Genomic DNA, 20,478 nt, shown 5'->3' with positions numbered 1-20,478 from the left:
TTCGAGATAAAATTCTCCATTATAAATGATTCCCAAATGACAGGAGCTAAAACTGCAGGTCATAAAGTAGATGGTACTATCCTAATGTAATGTTCTTTTTCCTCTTCAGTCTCTTGAGAATTTCAATGCAAGGCAACATTCTTTAAATATATTATATTTATTATATATTATTGTTATTCCAAGCACGTTTAAAGCAAGCACTTTCTAATTGGCAATAACACAAAATATAAACACAAAAAAAGGCATAAGAGTGGAAGCTTAATTACTTTGGGGAGATGAAATCCATCCAATTCATTCAACAAACTTCATTAACATTTTAAAGAAGTGCACTGTGTGTACCTAATGAATGAACTGCCGGTGAAAACCAGGGTAAAACATGGGGCAGGGGGCTGATCTTTAAAGGGACTAAAAACATAAAAATTAAATAAATCCACAATATTTATTCTTATAAATATTTTAAAGGCAAGTTCCTTTGTTACACTCTCTTGCACCTTCACAAAATGGTAAAGAAAACAATTAGTTATTTTTAAAACTGCAGTCCTCCTGCAAATTCTATTTTCAGCTGCACTTTTGGCAGCAGTGAACAGCATTGGTGTGAAACTCCAGTAATTAGTAAATGAATACACATCTCTATTTACAGCCAACAGGGCATCACTGTGTCTCTGAAGTGGTATTAAAACTATTATAAAATATCCATCACATGCAGAGTTCAAATATAGAGTCATCTCTCTAAACTTCAATTGCTACGCTTTTTATTCTAATTAGACTCATACACTGGATGGGGTCTTAGCTGCTATACTGTGGGAGGTGATGACTCAGTGTGCATTTTATATTTGCAGACTACAATAAAAATGCTGCTTTGCCTAGCAAAGTATATGAAATATGTTTATATAATGCAGTTTCTATTTTCAAAAGGTCTTGTTGTTTAGTTTTCTGTCCATACCACAACAGCACATTAGAAGTATGGGGGAGATGCCGATTACCACACAGACCAAACCATACCAAAAAAAAATTACCCTTTAGCTAGGAAATGTGACATTACAGAGGGTAAAGCTTGTAAAAAAATAACTTTCCCACAACAGAAAACAAATCAATTCCTTTCTCTCAGTGTACAGACATTCAAATTTTTGAAGGCTTTATTTTAATAAATCAGGTTTCACTTCACTTTTTCAAGAAACTGCAACTTAAAAACAACCGGCCCTACACGTCCTTCAAGACCACAAATGCTGTAGAAGCTGCTAAGTAAATTAATTGAAAATGTGGGAGTAAATTGTATTTCAGATTGGGAGCAGCAAATCAGTCTTTTGTCTCTGCCCATGTCAGAGCACTTCACTTAAAACCTTACCCTGCCGCCCTGCGAGTCTCCCTCTCTCCATGGAGACTGCTGCACGGGGGAGAAATGTGGGCATGATGCCAACACTCACTGATGGCAGGAGAAATTGGTTATTAGCAGATGTCAACCAGCACGAGGTTTCAAAACCAACAGACTGGCCCAGCCTTTTAGGCTCTGGATGTATTTGTAGATTCCTGTCAAGGCAAAAACAAAAAATTGAGATATCCGGGGAAGAGTTTAGGGGAGTAAACAGACTTCAAAAACAGGTTTCTGAAGTGTGTGCAGGGAAGAGGGGATGGTGGGGGGTTGCACACATTCAAAAAGAAGTCTGTCGGTCACTGGTTTAAAAAACATTATCCTGGAGACTTCAAAGTACAATTCAAGCTGACCTGAAAAAAACGGAATCCTTTTGCTAATGCAGGGACACAGAAATAAGCTTGCAACCTACACCCATGCACTTCAAAAAAATAAAACATCTCAGATAGTTTTCCTCTGTAATACTGAACAAAGATTGTAGTAAACCTCATGGTCTAACCTTTTTTTAGAAACGTATGCTACTAGTTCCATTTTTGGGGGGAAATATTCTTTTATAACCAGACTGATAATGTGGTGACCTTCTTGTATTTATGTTGCTTCCTTGGGTTTTCAAGAGCACACAGATCCCTTTGTCAAGTGACAGGTTTTCAATGCAAGTGGTTTGATCTTTGAGCTTACAACATGGGTGCTAAAAGAACAGCCTGAGTCCTTGTGCTATACTTAGAAAAAAAACATTTATTTCTACAGCTACTGTACATGTCCTTTCAGTTCAGCTATTTTACATTGTACTGTGGGTCTCAGGGCATGGCATTCATTAAGTGAATATAATGTAAGATTAAGAACACAATAGCCACTTTTCATTAGAAGGTCAGTTGAAACTTCTAAAAAAAATTGTTTTTCTTACTGTATTGAGAGGACATGATGAGATCCATGTGATTGCCTCTGCTGTGCCTTGCACAGCGTTTCATTACATATGACCTGAAGTGATGAGAAAAGTTATTTAACACTGGTATTGAGCATTAAAGAGAGCAAAATATACTGAAGCAGTCATTCCATTTTTAATCTTTTCAAATGAACTCGCCTAACTACTTTTATCAATACAGCCATTATGTCTTTCACACATGTAGGTCATCTGTAATGAAGATGCAATGCAGCAATTAGTGTTTGGTGATGAATAGTGGGGAACACACTATACAGTACTGTATGTCCTTATATTCTTAAAAACCCGAACACTTTAAGGTTAGAAGAGAATTAAACCAGTAAATATAAAAAATGTTAAAACAGATTTTTTCAGCATAATTCAACTTAATAGTCACTGCTTTTATTTTGTCCCTTCATATATTATTTCTTTGCTTTTCTTCATGAAAATGTAATTCAGACAGCCCTTATGGCATACCCGGTGCAGTAATATTCCTCCTGTTTTGTCCCAGTGGAAATCATTTGTTCTCATTTTCAAGTCTCCTGCTTCAGGCTGAATTTTCTAGAATAGTAACCACTTCTGAAGTCATCACATTTCCTCAAATAACCCAGATACTGAGTAATGCAGGGCTCAGTCTTACATTTTCTTTACATAATACTTTATTTCTTAAGCTACTAAAAGAAGAGACTTACGTATTAGTTTGTATTAATATTACAAGATGTATAATATTTTTCTGGTTTTATCAATCAGGTCAGGTTTCAGCTTTGCTCCCAGACATCTGACATTCATGTTCACAATGTTGTAATGGTGTTTTTATCACCTCTGTGGCATCGCTTGGTCTCCTATTCCACATCAGATCTTGTATGTCAGTTATTGCTTTCAAACCCTGTCATAAAACTGACTTTTATATACTAGTTTTTAATTGTGTTTTGTTTTACTTTATTGATTTGCATATACTGTATCTGTCTCAGCTGCTTTGATCTTGTTGTTTTATAAAACTCCATGAGCTGATGTGACACGAAAGGAGCTAATGGATTATATTATTTTTTAACTCTTATTTTATATTACATTTCTCTCTGTTTCTTATGTACAGTACATACACATGAGTAGATACAGTGTTAATAAAGAGACCTAAATTGACATTCATGTTGGAGATTCACATACCTGCTCTCTGAGTTTTGTGGGCATTGTTTTCAGGACTACAGTATCCAATCCTCCTGCTTTGGTAGTAGAGGACTTGAGAGAGGGGTCTTTTGCCCAGAATTTCCTTGAACAGCCTTTGAGGGCACACCATTTCACCACCCTCTCCTGAAAGCTCAGCTCTTTCACAGATGGCAGAGCATACTCCCTCAGAATCTTCCTGTAACAAATACTTTCAAGATCATTTCTTGAAAAAACAATCATTACCAAGCTGAGCAGGACTGATAAAATATCATCTAAACTGAAGAAATAATAGCTTTGGACAGATATAATTTATAACGGATAAACTAGGTGCTTTAATTACTAACTAGAAAAATAAAAGTATGTAAACATGTGCAATTATTTACTTCTTTCACTTACAAAATTTAGAACTGAAATAATCAAGGTAGCTTACTGGTGTGAGAATACATTAGCTCTGTTTGAATCTTTACTAAAACACTGCAAAACACAGAGGAACAATCGCTTTCAATGTATTCAATGAAGCATTTTTATTATTATACTTCATTTGAGTAAATGTCACTACAAATCTTAAATCTTAAGCATTCAAACGTACTGTACATTTAGGTTGAACAAAAATAGCAACGTAATTTGTAAGACAGAAGCTGGTATTCTATGACTGATGTAAATGTCATGTTGGTAGAGTACATTAAGGAAAGGCTTTACAACAACAGTTAACGCCATGCACTAGATTGCAATACTTTCCATTTTAAAATTAGATTAGTGCTAATGTTAATGGTATCTCAGTTCTTCCGCACATATGTCAGCATTTATTCTTTAATAAAGCAGCACCTGAGCTGGCAAAGAACAGACTCCATTAGAAAAGCAAATATTTTTTTTAAAACGGAAAGGTATGAACATGTCTCTTAGGAAGCATTTGAAGTAATGCATGAGCTCTTTAGAAGGATATTTATTTTTAAGAGCAGTGCACGCATCATTACAGCAGAAATAAAAAGAGGGAAAAAGCCCAAGGAGAAAAAAGCATTGGATATGGTTGGAGTCAAATTCTTTGTTATTTGAAGATTAGACATACAGTGGATGTGTAACTGACGTCAGTGGAACAATGAAGCTCTAAAAATAAAAAGTGATTATTTGGGAAGTGAACTGCGTATTGGAGCAAAGGAGTGCATTATGTACCTTTATAGTTCACGGGCTTTAAAATTAGTTTGATTGCGCTCAGTAATGCTCACCAGTCAGGTAATCAATATTTTAATATATCTTTCACAAACGTGGCCCTGCTTTACCACCCGATCGTTTCCTCTTTCCTCAGCATTTTCATTACATTATATTGTTTTATTTTATAGCATGAAATTAATGGTGAATGTATACTAATTAATGGTGATCATGACTGACTAAATACAGCAGTTCAGTTACTTTTGTTTTCATTTTACTTGGCAGTTTCTTAATGAGTTCTTTAACCTTGTAGGGAAAATATATGTTAAAAGTAGGCAGCTGTGAGTATACATGTAAAAAGTTCAAATTGTCATAAATACAAGGAAAGATTGTTTTATTTAAATCAAAGTTAAGATTACGTTATTGGAGCAGTCTGGAGGATTTCAAGTTCACACCTTCGATCCAGGAAGACTCCCTTAAGACAGTGCTTGTATTTCAGTTGACAGCATTACTACTACACAGGTATTTGTGCATGTTTCAGTATCAAAAACTATATCTGGACAGCATTCAAAGAGCCATACACTAGACTTCTCGGGTGTCTCTAATTTAAAGTGGGATACCACTTATAAACTTTGTAGACATGGTTCAGAGGCAAAAATATAACCCTATAAGCCAGCTCTGCTCTGTCTCGCACAGTATATAGCTATGGAAAGACAAATAGCACCAATGTTTGCCTGGCTAAATAAGCTTTTTAACAACTGTCCGTTTTCAATACATTCAGAATTACCGTACTAACCTTTAAAGGTCTAGTTTGCTTACAGGCTGCTCTTTCTCAATTGTCATGGAGAAACTGTTCATGGATTGTTCATGGATTAACAGCTCCCTCTGATTTAGCACAACAAAATGTGTGAAAATCAAGTTACAAAGATAGCCTTTTACTGAAATCCCATTAGATACAGAAATGATACAGAAGGTTTCTGACATCTGCTTAGCATGCTAGTCTGAAATTCAAGCACCACACTAATTCAAGCTGTGACAGCCCAGCCATATACTGTATAATAAGCTGCATAGTATACAGTAATAAGATTGTATCTGGAATAACATTATATTTTAGTATATATTGTATTGTATGTACATCATGATTAAGACAGAGACTTTTGTGGCATGTAAGCATTTAAATTTATTTAGTCTGAATCAGTGCCAGTTCTAGTATATATTTAATCATGATTCAATTATTATAGAACTATAGTTATTGAAATATTTGGATATATGCCAAGAAATTAAAATAAAGATAATACTGCATAAGCTAATGATGCAAAACACAGAAGATGTATGGGGCAATAGGGCAATAACAACTACACTAGAGATGTCAGATGAATAAAAAAAGCATTACATAAATTGTTTTTTAAGCTTTGGATACAGTGAAATTAACAAGTGTTTTTAATATTATAAACTTCAAATTCAGGGACATTTATTATTTTTGTTGTTATTCATTGAAACACATATAATTTGACACTTCATAGGGTGATGTCATAGGTTTACCGCTATGTAGTTAAATCCTAAAATTCAAAAGTTCACCATAAAAAAACATAATAAGTCAAGTAACCCTTCAAAGACAAATCTTGAGTGTACCTTTAAGTTAGGGAAATGTTCTTTTTTCGATCTTTGTTATTAAAAAAAATCCTAATCCCCCATTCACTCACAATTTAATTGAACGTAATATGCAGTGTTGTGCACTATGACAGAAGCGTAAAGTGTGTAGATATCTGGCTCTGGCCTGAGGTCATTGACCTGGTCTCCTGACCAGGCTTTAGAGAATTTTAGAGCGGACACTACTCTTATACATGACACCACAGAAATAGCTGAAAGGCGGGACAATATGTTCAAGAATGGCCAGTGGGCCATAAGTAGAATCTGGACTCTTAAACCCCCATTCATGGTAATGACATGACTGTAAAACTGTTGCAATTCGGGGCACTGTGGGAAATACACGTTGTGTGTGTCTCCAGAAGTCGCCATTTTCATTACAATTAAACTAATCTCCAACCTTCATTGGACTGTGCTGTGAATCCTTGCATCCCTGCAAGTGCTTCCTAGAAAAGCATTGTTTCTGAGATCATGAGCCAGAAGAGAGTCTGCTTCTCCAGTGACTCTCTTTGTAGTCATATTGTTCATCAAGTTTGGAAACAATAATGTTTTGCTGCCTCACTGCTCAACTGTATGATTGCATTCTCTCCCCATATCTCCACAGGGTTTCTCCCTCCCAGTTCCTAAAGACATTCTGTTGAGGTTTGATTGACTGTTTTAAATTATTCCTTTCTCTATAATTCTGCAATGGACTAGCATCCTGTCCAGGAGCAGAGCTGTCGTGTGCTCTTTATCCTGCCTGGTAACCTATGCTTCCAGGTTGGTACAATGCATCACGCTGGTGATAGTTGGAAACTTCATCTTTTGAATTCTAAATAATCCAAGAAACTGGTAACTCTAATCATAACTAATTTCTCTTCTGCGAGTCGGTATACTCAATTCAATCAATAAAGTGCCCATTAAGCTTAACCAGCTTGACCAATCTATAAACTGCACTGTAGAGTCTTCACATAAATAATAGTGGATCCCTGGGAAACACTAACTGAGAGCACTTCTTCTGAGGCTTTGCTGCAGGAAAAGGAACACATCAGCCTCAGCCTGGTCTGAGATAAGCTAAAAACTGAATTCCCATTTGCCTTACAAACACACAGCTACAGAAATATGTACACTTTTACATTTTAACAGTGTATGCAAATAAAACAATAAAAGACTCACATTTGTAGCCATAGAACTCATTTACAGATCCTCAGTCTTTCACATAGGCTTACATGTTTATCTATCAGGTTCTAGAAATCTATATTTTGGATGCAATTATGAAATAGCAACGGTCAGCATAAAACAGTACGCATATGGCAAATTCTCTAGGTGGTTAGTGCTTGCAGTGGACATACAAAAGAAGAAAACAGACATGATAATCAATTAGAGATTCTGAATGAGCTTTACTGTATGTATACCGCATAATGCTTCCTCTATTTGTGACCTTACTGCACAGACCAGTAGAAAATACAGTATATAAGGCAACCTTTCAACCAAAATAAAATTGAGACTTTTGCAGATCAGTGAAGAATGTTGTAGCTATATATCTGTTTGGATTAAATTTTTTAAAATGTTACTCTTGGGAGAAAAGCTGGAGTTTCCAGTATTCGAAGAATTGCTCAAGAAAAAAAAATGTTGTGAATATAAATGATAAATATACTGTATTTGTTTCTTCAGAATTCTCATATTTACAAAATAAGAGGGGGAAATGTTTTCATAGCCATCTGAAGTTGTACATCAAAAGAGGGAAATGAATAGTCATTATATCTTTTAAATAGATCTTCTACTGCATGTAAACCAAATATCTACAGACATGTAAAATCTGCTGCATAAGATATTAATCAATAGTAAAAGGTGTTAAATGATTTACATTTTATTTTTTTCTTAAAAATGAAGCATTTCTATTTATATACCGTCTTCTCATGCATATTCCCTTAAACAATTTCATTAAATAGTTAAGAAATCCTTATAACTTATACTCTTGGTTGTCTCTGTGCCTGTTCACTGGTGCAGACACTGGTTTTTGTTGCACACAAAGATTATGACAATTACTACACAACTGATCTGACAGATTTAGAACTGCTGTTTTAGGGGTTTTATATAATGGTGATACAGTACAGTACATGATGTACCCTATAGACTACTGCACAGGTACAATATCATTAGAGCTTCCATGTCCAACTGCTTCCAGGCATTACTGGTGACAGATCTTGGCACAGCCTGAAGGAAAATGGGAGGTGTGATTGGCTATATGGCAATCAGAACCTGCTGTATGTCTCCCAGTAAAATGGAAGTAGTGACAATGGACAATTATTAGAGATTGGTATTAATTATTAGTGTAAACAGTAGGAATGATTAATTTCACTCAATTATTTACAAATGAACACGTGAATATCATGTACTGTATAATGCTGTAAAATTAAACTCCATCGGTATTGGGTAATTTTAGCCTAATTGTCACTGAGGCTCTGCAGGGGCTAGGATAAAATTAATTGCATTGGACTTCTGGTATTTACACATACATAAGGAACTGGGGCATGTTCTTTATAAACCATCAGTTCTGACTTAAGATAGGAGTGATATCCAAAGATTGGAGATTTGCAAATGCAACACTAATTCATAAAAATGGGGAAAAAAACTGAATCAGGAAACTATAGACCAATCACTGCTAACATTATGGAAATTATAGTTAAAGCTAAATTAGAAGAATACTTACAAAACAATGGCATTTTAGAATACAGCCATCATGGATTAATTGATGGAAAGTTGTATTTAAATAGCAAGAATGACTTAGCTTATAACACTAAGACATACAGTATACCATGATATATTAAAATTGCCTGAAAGCTTTCGATAAGGTACCTCATAAAGGTTTAATTAACATTTTCATCATATATTTGAGCCATGGTCTTGAGACACTTTACAGAGTGGTTTTTTTTGGCACGGTGGGCCCAGGCAGCAATTAAACACACTTTTGTGCTTCAGCTACAAATGGAAGTAAGTCAACTTTAATTCTAACAATTGCCCAAACTAACTGTTGGAGCAAAGCTCATTTCACATTACCCAAAGTTAGAAGGTGTAATATAATATTAGAAAAACATGCCGGTTAGTCAGAAGCAGCTATAAATTGTGAATGCAATAAAAAATACATTGCACAATATCGGATTCTCATGAGATAATGGTTTCTACAATAAAACAATGCAATAAAACAATATATAAATTGTAATTTCACAACGCGGCAGCTTCAACTTAAGAGTTACTCAGTCATGCTTAAGGGAAAACAAGTCACATACAGTAACTCATCTATCTCTAGAACTAGAATCCAACTGCTCATTGCTGTTGTTTTTCATTTAAGCATCATAGGTGCTTAATTTCATAGTGTGGAATTTCATGTTTGTTGTAAGGTACAGATCTTAATGGCAAGAAAGCAATTTGGGGTCTTCTTAGAAAAGCATGATTGCCAAACTGCCACACAGAGCTGAATATATTAAATAAGTGAGACAATGAATTGATAATATGAAAGATGTATGTCTGTGAAAATATATAGTATTACTAATATTTGCAATATGATTTAAACAATTCACTTAAACAAACCTTCCTCTTTGAATATATATATTTAAGACACTTGCACAGATTCATTTCTGACATAGTGAAATTAGTCCTGGGTGTCCAAGAATTTTCTTATTGGTTTATAGCCTTGTAGAGAATGACCTATATGAAAGTCTTAGTTATGAAAGAGAAACATCCAAACTCATAAGCTCATGCAGGGCATCAACACAGTTATTAAGGGCCAAAGCCTTGCAGGTTTTGCTTTTCCCCAATTGATTAAAACTTATGGGAATCATTATTTTAACCAATCAAGTAAATGAATAGGCTGATTAAAAGATTTAAGGTGTGTTACAATTAAATATACTGTCAATATTCCTACAACACCTGTGGGACTTGATTGATTGTCCTTTTTATATTTTGCTCCTTTAACTGTTTTCCCAATTTTTCTCCACCTTCAGTGCATACCCCAGTAGACACAGGGGCATAAGAACATTACAGAAAATATGTTTTATTTCCCTATAACTGCCTTCCTTAGGTTCATGCATTTTATTATGGTTAGGTCTGAGCAACATACTGTACAGTATATTCCATTCCAAAAAGTAGATTAATTCCATCACACCAAGGAGTGATAATTCATCAGATGTGAGAAGCAATATTGGACCAGTGGACCTGTAGGTGGCACTCTTTCTTCTGGACAAGAATTTTCAAACAATACTTCAATATGGTGTCCAGGGATGTGGCACTGAAGGAGGTCCCATCTCCTGGATGAGAGATTAGACTGAGGTCCAGACTACTTGGCCTTTAAACTTCTCAGGTCATTTTTCAGAAAAGCAGACATTTACTAGTTAAGTTCTATTACGGCTTGCACAATCTTTCCTATCTAATGTTCCACATTAATTTACCTCTACCTGATCTTCCATGATGTGACACTGCTAGTGCATAATGTAGAGCTGCACATCATAAAGTAAAGTGGTTTGCAATTCCTTAAGATGAACATATGTGCATAAGAACAGAAAGGTTATTCTGCCAATCACTTTTGGTAGGCAGTAGCTGATAGATCCAAGGATCTCCTCCAACTGTTTCTTGAAAGAAACCAAGGTGTCGGATTCAACAATATGAATACATATATCATTTTATTCATCCACAGCTCTTTGGTTAGGAACTGCTTCCTGTTCTCCATTTTATTTTAAAATAAATGTTTTTAAGCACATAAATGCATTTGGGTATTTTCAATAACAGCTAAGTCCACTAAGGGAAAGCTGGAGAATGATGTGACAGAGAAACAAGAACAAGGCACAGGAGACACTGTAAACAATTTACAATTCCACTGTGAGTCCATTGCTGTATGAGCACACATACTCACACAAGGATAACCAACCTAGACAGCACATCTGTGGACTGCGAGTGGAGCATCCAGCAAAAACCCATTTGGCCATATACTGTAGAATGTTCTTCAGGCTAGAATCAAATACAGGACTCAAATACCATGAGGCAATGTAAAGGCTATGCTAACCACCACAACACCATACTGCCTGCAATTTTGTGTGATTGTTACAGAAAAAAGGTAATTCTTAGCTGTAATGTACCATATCAGTTGATCTAACCCATGGAAATGACTAACTATTACTTTTTTTTTTGCTTCTTACTTGGAAGAATTCCATGAGCAGGGGTGACATTTAAACACAGGATCATTTATGCTTGCTGATGGTTTCCAGCTTTAGAGAAGACAAGCATGACTAACACCCATGGCTTTTGACATTCAGCTGCATGTCACAATAAACGTTTGAATTTTTTTACCCTTTTTAGAGACCTGCACTAATCATACCTGATGATAATCTGGCAGATGCCTGTGAAAATAGGACATCTTTTATTTTTCATCAGTAGTTGTAATTACGGTGACAAATCATACCACATCATAACCACTTTAATTACCAGTATACTGTACAAAGGTTTACTATAGCATTCTACACACAATGGCTGTGGTGATTATTCTCAGACCCCACGAACATATCAAAGAATAAAGATTAGTATTACCATAGGCTACAGCTGATAATGTTTTCATTAAAAATTAGCTGTTCCTTCATGCAGCTACCTCATCAGCATTAAGTACAGCTTCTGCCTCTAAATACATATTCAGGAGATTCAGTAAAGTCTGTAAAACCAGATTATGACAATATTAACATTGTGTAAATGCCCCCAGAAAACAAAACTTGATGGTAACTGTATCTGGCAGGGATAAATTACTCTTTGACCTTCAATGCCTTTTTATAGAAGTCACAAGATTCTTGTGATCATAATATATCTTCTGTCATCTCACTCAGCTTCTGTGAGCTACAAGAGGACATGAAGCAGTTGACCCTATTCATTGTGCTCTAACACTGGATTGGAAGATGAGGCCTGATTGTATGAGCATGCACATAGGTGACATTCCAGCTTGTCTGAAGTGGTCTGAATTACATCAGAGTGACAAGCTAGTGACCCCAACACTGTAAGGCAATGCTACATACCCTGGACCAAGAAGGCTCAGGCAGGCAAATTGAAATAAGTAACCAGAAAAATAAAGGAAATGTCATTGGCTGTTATCACCACATGCTCTGAAATGTCTTCACAAAATCCCCTGCACATTTATAGTACATCCTCTCAAAGGGGTATTGGGGTATTGTGCCAGGCAGGGGTCTTTTAGTTTAGTTTAAGGAGCATGGGAAGAGACGGAGGAGACGGGGGAAGAGTTTATTAGTACAAGTGATGTACTGTTTTTTATTTTCCAGAAGCACTCACTTGTTTGTGTTTTCACCAGATGCTCTGCTTTCCTCTCACAGTCCAAAGACATACAGAACTGGAAGGCTAATTGGCTTCTGAGAAAGACTGGCCTAGGTGTGAGCATGTGTGTATCTATGTGTGCTCTGCAACTTTTCATATTATCACACCGGCTCCCTGTGCAGGGTCTAACCAGAGTCTATCTTGCCTTGCACCTGTTGCTTGCCAGGATAGACTCTGGTTTTCCCACAAACCTGAATTAGATGAAGCAGTTAAAAATGTATGGATAAATAAGCTATGGGCCTGTTTTTCACATTTAGAATTCTATTACAGTATGTGCTATTCTATCATTTAGTATGTGATGCTCAAGGCAATTCAATACAAAGCAATCCAAGTTCAGTAGTATTTCCTACTTCAATTCCACATTTGATGATACAGTTCATGCTCACACTATTTTTATACTATAACAGAAATTCATTAATGATTCATACAGTTGTGATTTCATGGTAGTGTGCCTCTTTGCTCTCCCAAGCTAAGGGAATTCCAGCTGGAGTGGTGACATGCATTGAGTTTGCTCATGTGTGACAGCCACCCATGCTGTTAATGGCTGCTCCTTCCTCCCAACTCAGTCAGCAGATATTAAATGGCGTTGGTCTTCAATTTTAACAGTGCAGGAAACATGGAGGGACAGAAAAGTGCAGTGAAACTGTTAACTATAAATCTGAAATAAACTCTCAGTTACAGACTACTGTAATTGGACAAAGGGCTTAATTATGAAGCATTTAATACAAGACAAATCTAATGAAAAAGTTCTGAATAGTTTGCTTTCAACGATAAAAGTTCTCAGCTTGAAATCCCTGCCTAGAGCTTAGCTTTAGCTTAGCTGTGATCTCCTGGGGGGGGGCTCTTACTGAAGGTTTTTCCTTGGTCTCTAATTCAGTTCATTCCGTTCATTAATACGAACATCACAAAGACGGATTTCTAGGCCAGCAGCTGCAGCTACAAATCTGAAGAGTTATTTACCTTCCATTTAGCAAGCTGTGTCTAATGTGCCGTAGAGATATACTAGCACTACTCTGATGAAACACCGCTCCATTTACTATCACTGCTTAACAAGAAAAACACTTTGGTCTCTAGCCTTAGAGTCGCTTCACAAATAGGCTTCCTTTTACTTTACATTTAATTCAGCTGTCAACAACAAGCTGATCATCACCTCCTTCCTTACTGGTTTATTAGTGGTGTAGTCAATATGATAAACACAAAGGTATTTGCATCTTTACTTTGGCTTTTCATATCTTCAGTGGATTATTTTTTTTTAATTTTCAAAAGGCACCTAATGCACATTATCCAACACAGCTGTTATTCAGGGTTACAAATGTGTGAACACATCTGCTGTTTGAACACCCCTCCCCCGCCAGACCATTTGTATTGCATTAAGAACCTTTGTGCTGCAAACAAACTCTAAATAAGTGTCAGAAGGAAAGGAAACAAATAATTTTAGTTGATCATTCTGCATACATTTAGATGGATTTTAAAAGAAGAAAAACTTTGTTAACTTGAAATTCTTTTTTCTGTTCTGAAAATAAAACAAACTGAAGAAATGAAGAAAACGTCATTATGAAGAGAAGAGTGCCAGCTACAGTAGGAACAAGGAAAAAAAAGAGTCCATTTGATATCAGTGTTTTTTTACAATGCAACAAAATGCAGACCCACTCCAGGTCAGCAATGAACAGTTATCACTAATTTCAAAGTTTACAGGTGATATTGTGAAAAGTATATATATATATTAACCAGAAAGATATGGGGAGCTTCAATGTAGTCAAAACATCTCTTTATTTAGAATCATATTGTATAGAATTTTGCTTCAGACTGCAAGTGACAAGCAAATGAAGAAAAGCTCTCAAGATTCCACTTGTACCAGTATGAATGGCAAATAATTGGAAATGTTCTATTTCTCCTTTTTTTAAAAAGTCTTGGTTCTCTTCTTCAGTCTGGTACTTGTTATCACATACTTCCAAGTACACAGAACATTGTAAATACCTTTCCAAGAGCTTCTGCATTAAGAATTATAATTAGTATTACATAATCATATTTGTGTAGAGCTTTACTAAAGGATCACAAAGTTCTTTGTATATAGGAGTGAACCTTTTTCATTCACCACCCAATTCCAGGAACCATTATGCACCAGCTGCCACAATATACTGCTGATGAGGTAGAGAAGTGAGTAATTGCTGCAGCAACTGAAGTAAGAGGGATCTTTTGGTAGGTCAAAGTAGAATTTAGCCAGAACTTTGAGGTTAAAACCCTTACACTTACAAACAGTGTTGAGGGATTTTCAATTAACATTGTGTTTTCAGTTTGATGTCTCCTCCTCAGGGCAGCACCTACAGTACAACATCCCACACAGCAACCTCGTTTTTGCAGAAATTCTGTTTGTGGTTGTTAACTATGTGTGAAAATACAGACCAGTGAAACAAGAACATGAACGTCTTCCAGTCCTGTCTTTTAATGGGACATTCAAAATTTGGTCAGCAGAGGCTATAAATAAATAGAATTTTTGCAGACTTTGTATACAAGCATAAAGAAAACTAAATAAACATCAATAAAACTAAAGAACAAAAAAAAGAAAACAGCTATAAAAATTAACTATTATTTTTTTTGAGAAAGCATTTTAAAATACTTATAATCAAAAGGTTGTCAGATTAATCTGACAACAAGCAAGATCCTTCACAATGCAATGACCTTGGAGCCATCATATCAATATTTGCTGTTGTATTCTGATAGTACGCCGCTTTAAAAACTGCTCAGGTTTATAATGTATTACCTTGTCAGTTTTCGCAGCTCCTCTGTTGTTGGGAGAGCCTTCTTGGTCAGGCTGAATGGAGGCAATTCTTCTTCCCCAATGACAGACTTCACCTTTGGCTGTTGGGAAAAGGATGATAAAAATGTATGAGTGTATATCATTATCAGTGGTTCCTTAGGGTTTACAGCAACATCTAAAATCAAACCTTGATTTTTCATTCTTTTAATACTTTTCTAAAAATCATACACGCCTCAAATATCAATAAAAACCAGTACTCTTAGAAAAATAAAAAAGGGGACTAAAGTTGTACATCATCCTGAAATGATGGTCTCATCAAGATTAAAAAGGTTAAATTTGTTCCACTAATAATTTGGTTGAAGAGAGATGTATTTACTTCATTGGAAACATTTGGGTGGGGTTTATCTGTTTACATGATGAAAAGGAAAATAAAATGAAATATCCCAAATATACTGTAAAGCATAATGTATTTTACAAAGCTGCACAATATATGAACATATTTTACTGTACCTTGTCTATGGATTAATTAAACGGGCTATTTCTGAATCTACATAAACAATGCTCTCTTTTTGCACATTTTCAGTGGATAATGTTTCCAAATAGAATCATAAAAAGGGTCAGAATGAAGAGCAGCGCTAACTGTTTCACAGACAATTTTGTCTTGTTATCTGACAGTTACACTGTTTTCCATTGGCTGTTCCCAAGACATTTCAAATTTAACACTGTGCTCCTTTTGAAATATCACCCTACCTACACACAGTAAGTCATTTTTCTTGGATGTATTTTGTGAGAGAGAGTTTGTTTTGTGCAACTCAATGTTAAGCAGTGTTAGGAAAGAAATGTATTTTTCCTTTTGGTAAAAAAGTTTGGTGATTTATTTCTAAAAGGGAAGTGAATGTCACACCTTCCTGTTTTTTCTTTCTGATGCATAGTAGTAACTGTGAGAGGTGAAATAGCAACACAAGGAAATAATGTAGCAGTGTTTATATAGGAGGTGTGAGGTCACACTTTGTTCTGGAAACCAATCTGGATAAACGGCAAACAACATGAAAGATTAAACATATTTTGCATGTTTAATAATAACCAAGCAAAGAAGTCACCAAAAGTACAGTTTCAATCGTTTTTCTTGCTCTGAAAATGGCCAGCAGTGTTTCATATCCATGGTTATTAAGTTTACAAATGATGCAAAAAAACAAGAATAAGCAAACACTGTTGTAGCTGCAAAGAATATTAAAGAAAATCTTGAGACTGGAAGATAATGTTTGATATATAAATGTGCAGAGCATCACATTAAGGTAGCAAAAACATAAGCAGTGCAGATACAAAATGGGAAATAGAGTCCTTGTAGAAGCTACTTATGAAAATGTAAATGTAGAAGACAGGGATAAAACAAATTTTGATGCTCCTTTACATTTTCCCTACAATATAGGAAAACAACCAAAATATATATGTTCTGCAACATCAAATTCATCATTCCTCTGTGTCTGTGCCAGTTACTTTATGCCATACAACAATATGAGTTGAAATATTGTATACAGTGTACATGAAAGCTTTTTATTTCAGAAATTTAAAACTAAATAATCAGATAAAAAGAAGGACGAGAAGTCCAACATTTCTTCAATAGAATTGTCAATGCCTTTAATGTAAAAATCCTGCTTTGAGAACAAAAGCAATAGCAAAAATCCAAGACTGTGCCGTTTGTTTGCAAACCCATTAGGGCAGTTACATTTTGACCAGACATCGCATGTACTGTAAGCGCAGTTTTGAATAGAAGAAGCAGCTGCCCTCAGTACCTGTTACAACATCAGCACTAATGCGATGCTCATATTGACAAATGAGTAAGAGAGATCATTTATTAAAGCAAAGCTATAATAACAATGAGGAAATCCTGCATGATTTATTTTCTAATCAAAATCAGAATCAGGCTCAAATCTTTTCACTCTGTAGAAGATCCATCAAGGACAGCTCTGTATTCTTCCTCAAGATAAAAATCAATTGCCAGAGACTTCACTGAACCATAGATACCACCTTGATACTTTTAAACCACTATTTCAGAACAGCTGCATTACATTTCTTCCATTAGCTACCAATTTCATTTTTAGTTGCTGCGAAACTCACAAGGCACAGCAGTCTTGCCACTGTCGCTAAGGCTGTGTACAGTTCCGCAAATTAACAACAGAAAAAAAACCAACCTTATGATTCCATAATCTATTAAGATAATACAAATAAATAAAACCAAACAGGGATAAAAGTGCCATCAGGAAACAAAAAAGTGTACATAACAAACATGTTTTTTTCCATTTATGCCTCTGAATAAGCATGATTTATTGATCCACCCGTAGATCATTTCTCTCTAAAACAATAAAGAAACTGTTTTAGAGAGAAATAGCCTCAGGTCGTGAATGGTTTCTCAGTATGTAGCTCCCCTTAAGAGAAGCTCCCCTGAAACAACGAAACTATCTAAACATAAATATACAACAAGCAATACCGTATACAGTACATTTACTGATACATGAGAGCCAGAAGCAACCACAATTAAATTGGTTGGAGAGGCTGATAAAATTTTAAAATAAGCACAAAAGAGAGCATAGATTTAATTACTTTATTTCATTAAAACAGCTGCATGTTTTCCTTTTTGTATAGGTTATACATTTTATGAAAGAGATATATAATGCCTTAATATAAAATAATGTTACAGCAGTTATACACTGCAGTGTTAAAATAGACTTTCATATACCACATGTCACATATGCATCCACATTAATGAAAAGCACAATATCTGTGTGAGTTTGGAGAGCGTGAAAATTGTACAAGTACTACAGGAGGTGTTTAAAGATTTTTCGTGAAAATTAATTCTAGCTATCACACATAGCCTGAGAGTGTGAAAACAGTTATTTTCTATAAAGCCATTTTAAACCTTTTTTATTTAAAAAATACAGAATAATAATGATAATCTACTAGATTCTGATTGATCATGTACTGTATTATAACATAGGTTTAGGTAAAACCATTGTTAACTTTTTTGACACAGTAATGTGTGCAATAGTGGAGGCTTGTCGTTCAAGGGACACTGATGACGAGCTCCTAACTAGGGTACTTTACCCTCCAGCAAACCCAATTGTGTGAATTATTACCAAAACATATCAATAATATTTACATAAATAAAATAAGTTATAGAATATACTGTATACATAAGACAAGATCACTTTGTTAGCCATATACAATTTCTTGCATTAGGAATTTGGTAGCTTTAATGTGCTTTGGATAAAAGCAATAGCTACATAAATTAATAATAACAAATAAACTATTTTACTGCATAGCTGGAGACTGCTCACATCACATCTGAAAATAGCTAAGCTTATACTGTCATTCAAGAGCTCTAACAGAATCAAGTATAAAATATTCAGTGCTTGCGGGGTAAGATCTTCAGTTTTTAAGCATACTGTACATGGTTTCAACAGCCAAAAAAAGAAAAAGGGAAAACAACAGACAACAATAACCTTTAAGAGGAGCTCCCCGTGAGATTGAAGGGCAAACTCACATTATGCTGTTAACATGTTCAAACACTTGAGAACGTATTGATCATTTTCCTAAATAGAAATGTACTGTAGCTTAGACAGATCAAAAGGAGGGTAAGTTAATTACAAAGACCGTCTGTCATGCTGACCATTGCAGACCCAAAGAATGAAGTGTTTTCCATGACAGAACATCTTGTGCAAACATCTCTTTCTGTAACTGAGCATGTTTGCTCGTTGAGAAAAAAGCCCTGTCCAGAAAGATAAACACTTAAGGAACTGTCTAGCTGGCATCCATTTTGTTTGCACTTCACACTCTCCGGTTGAAGGCTCTTGTAAGTCTTTTCACTGTCAAGACTGTTTTCCAGAGCCGGTAAAAAAAAAAAACAGGTTTTTAATTTAAGGAGAGCACATTTTACTTTTTGTAACTGAGCAAACCGAAATGCCTCCAGTTATGGAATTACATTTTATTATCCTAACTGCAACTGCTTCTCTAACTCTGTATCAACCTACTTTATCAAACCATGTTTTTTCTCAAGTAATACAACCAATATTTCAGTAGTTTGGTTTTGGTTAGGTGCTATTGAATGCACCAGAGAGACAAATATACTGTATAAAGTAGCTCCCTCCCCTAGCTAAGGGAAAGGCAGCCTTTCCAAGGCTGAATAAGCTGTCCAAACCCTCCCTCCTGAGCTGCAGAAGGGAGCCTGCTGCAGGGGTTTTCACTGGGAGGTGGGGGAGATGTGAGGGAGACGCACGGAATGGAGTCCTGGGTGCAAGACTTACATACATAGACGAGCGGAAGTGTGCAAGGTCGAGATCCAACCTCTCTCCTGAATTTCTGTTACACCTTCCGTCAGAACTCCATAAAGTGAGATGATAATGAGGATCAAGCTGTGCATCCTGTGGTGTTAACCAAGTGAATCTTGACTGTACATTTTCAAAGTTAAAAATCGGTCTGATGTGACAGAACATAGATAAAAATATGCACAAAGGGTAAAAATCACAAAATAAAAAGCCTAAATGTTCTGCCACCTTTGAAATGAACTAAAGAATAAAGTAAAAGGCAATGGCCAATTATCTATATAATTAATAATAAATAAAATATTTATGTTAATATGCAATTAAATACAGATTAATAAAATAAGCTGAACTAAAACTGAAAAAAACATGGTATTGATGGTAACATTATATATTATTATTATTATTATTAATAATAATAATAATCATATTATTATAATAATAATGTGCCAGATAGTTGAAATGTTGAATATCAAGGCAGTGTGATTCTGATTCACTAATACACAATACTGTCAGAAGTCACTGTTTTCTGTGCTTCCAGATGTCATTATTCCAGAAATTTCTGTCAGATCTGCCACTACATTTATTTCCCTCAGTCACACGGTGAATTCTACTAATCACCCTCTGTCACTCAACCACAGAACCCAGCATGCTTGTAGTCATGGAAACCACCTTAATGCTGTCTGATTGGCATTTTAACAAGATCCAATGTAGCCTGCTTGAAGAAAAACTGGGGGAAAACACTTTTTGTCCGCAATCAATACTGTATGAAAAGAGAATTTCACAGGATTATTTTAGGTATTCCCTCCGCAAT

The 20,478-nt window shown here is 35.4% G+C and overlaps 1 protein-coding gene across 1 annotated transcript in view; it reads right to left on the bottom strand.

Moving 5' to 3' along the window:
* Positions 1-20,478, bottom strand: part of LOC148820022 (uncharacterized) — a 43,914-nt gene that overhangs the window by 14,019 nt on the left and 9,417 nt on the right. Inside the window, exons 4-7 of the mRNA XM_088933997.1 lie at positions 15,352-15,449; positions 3,453-3,648; positions 2,274-2,347; positions 1,346-1,527 (exon numbers count right to left, since the gene is read on the bottom strand). Of these exons, the coding sequence (XP_088790123.1) occupies positions 1,346-1,527; positions 2,274-2,347; positions 3,453-3,648; positions 15,352-15,449 (550 nt within the window). The remainder of the gene's footprint in view (positions 1-1,345; positions 1,528-2,273; positions 2,348-3,452; positions 3,649-15,351; positions 15,450-20,478) is intronic.

Source organism: Atractosteus spatula, chromosome 15, assembly GCF_055471065.1.
Source record: "Atractosteus spatula isolate fAtrSpa1 chromosome 15, fAtrSpa1.hap1, whole genome shotgun sequence".
NCBI lineage: Eukaryota > Metazoa > Chordata > Actinopteri > Semionotiformes > Lepisosteidae > Atractosteus > Atractosteus spatula.
The sequence above is the reverse complement of the archived record's forward strand: the minus strand, read 5'-3'. Positions and strand labels throughout refer to the sequence as shown.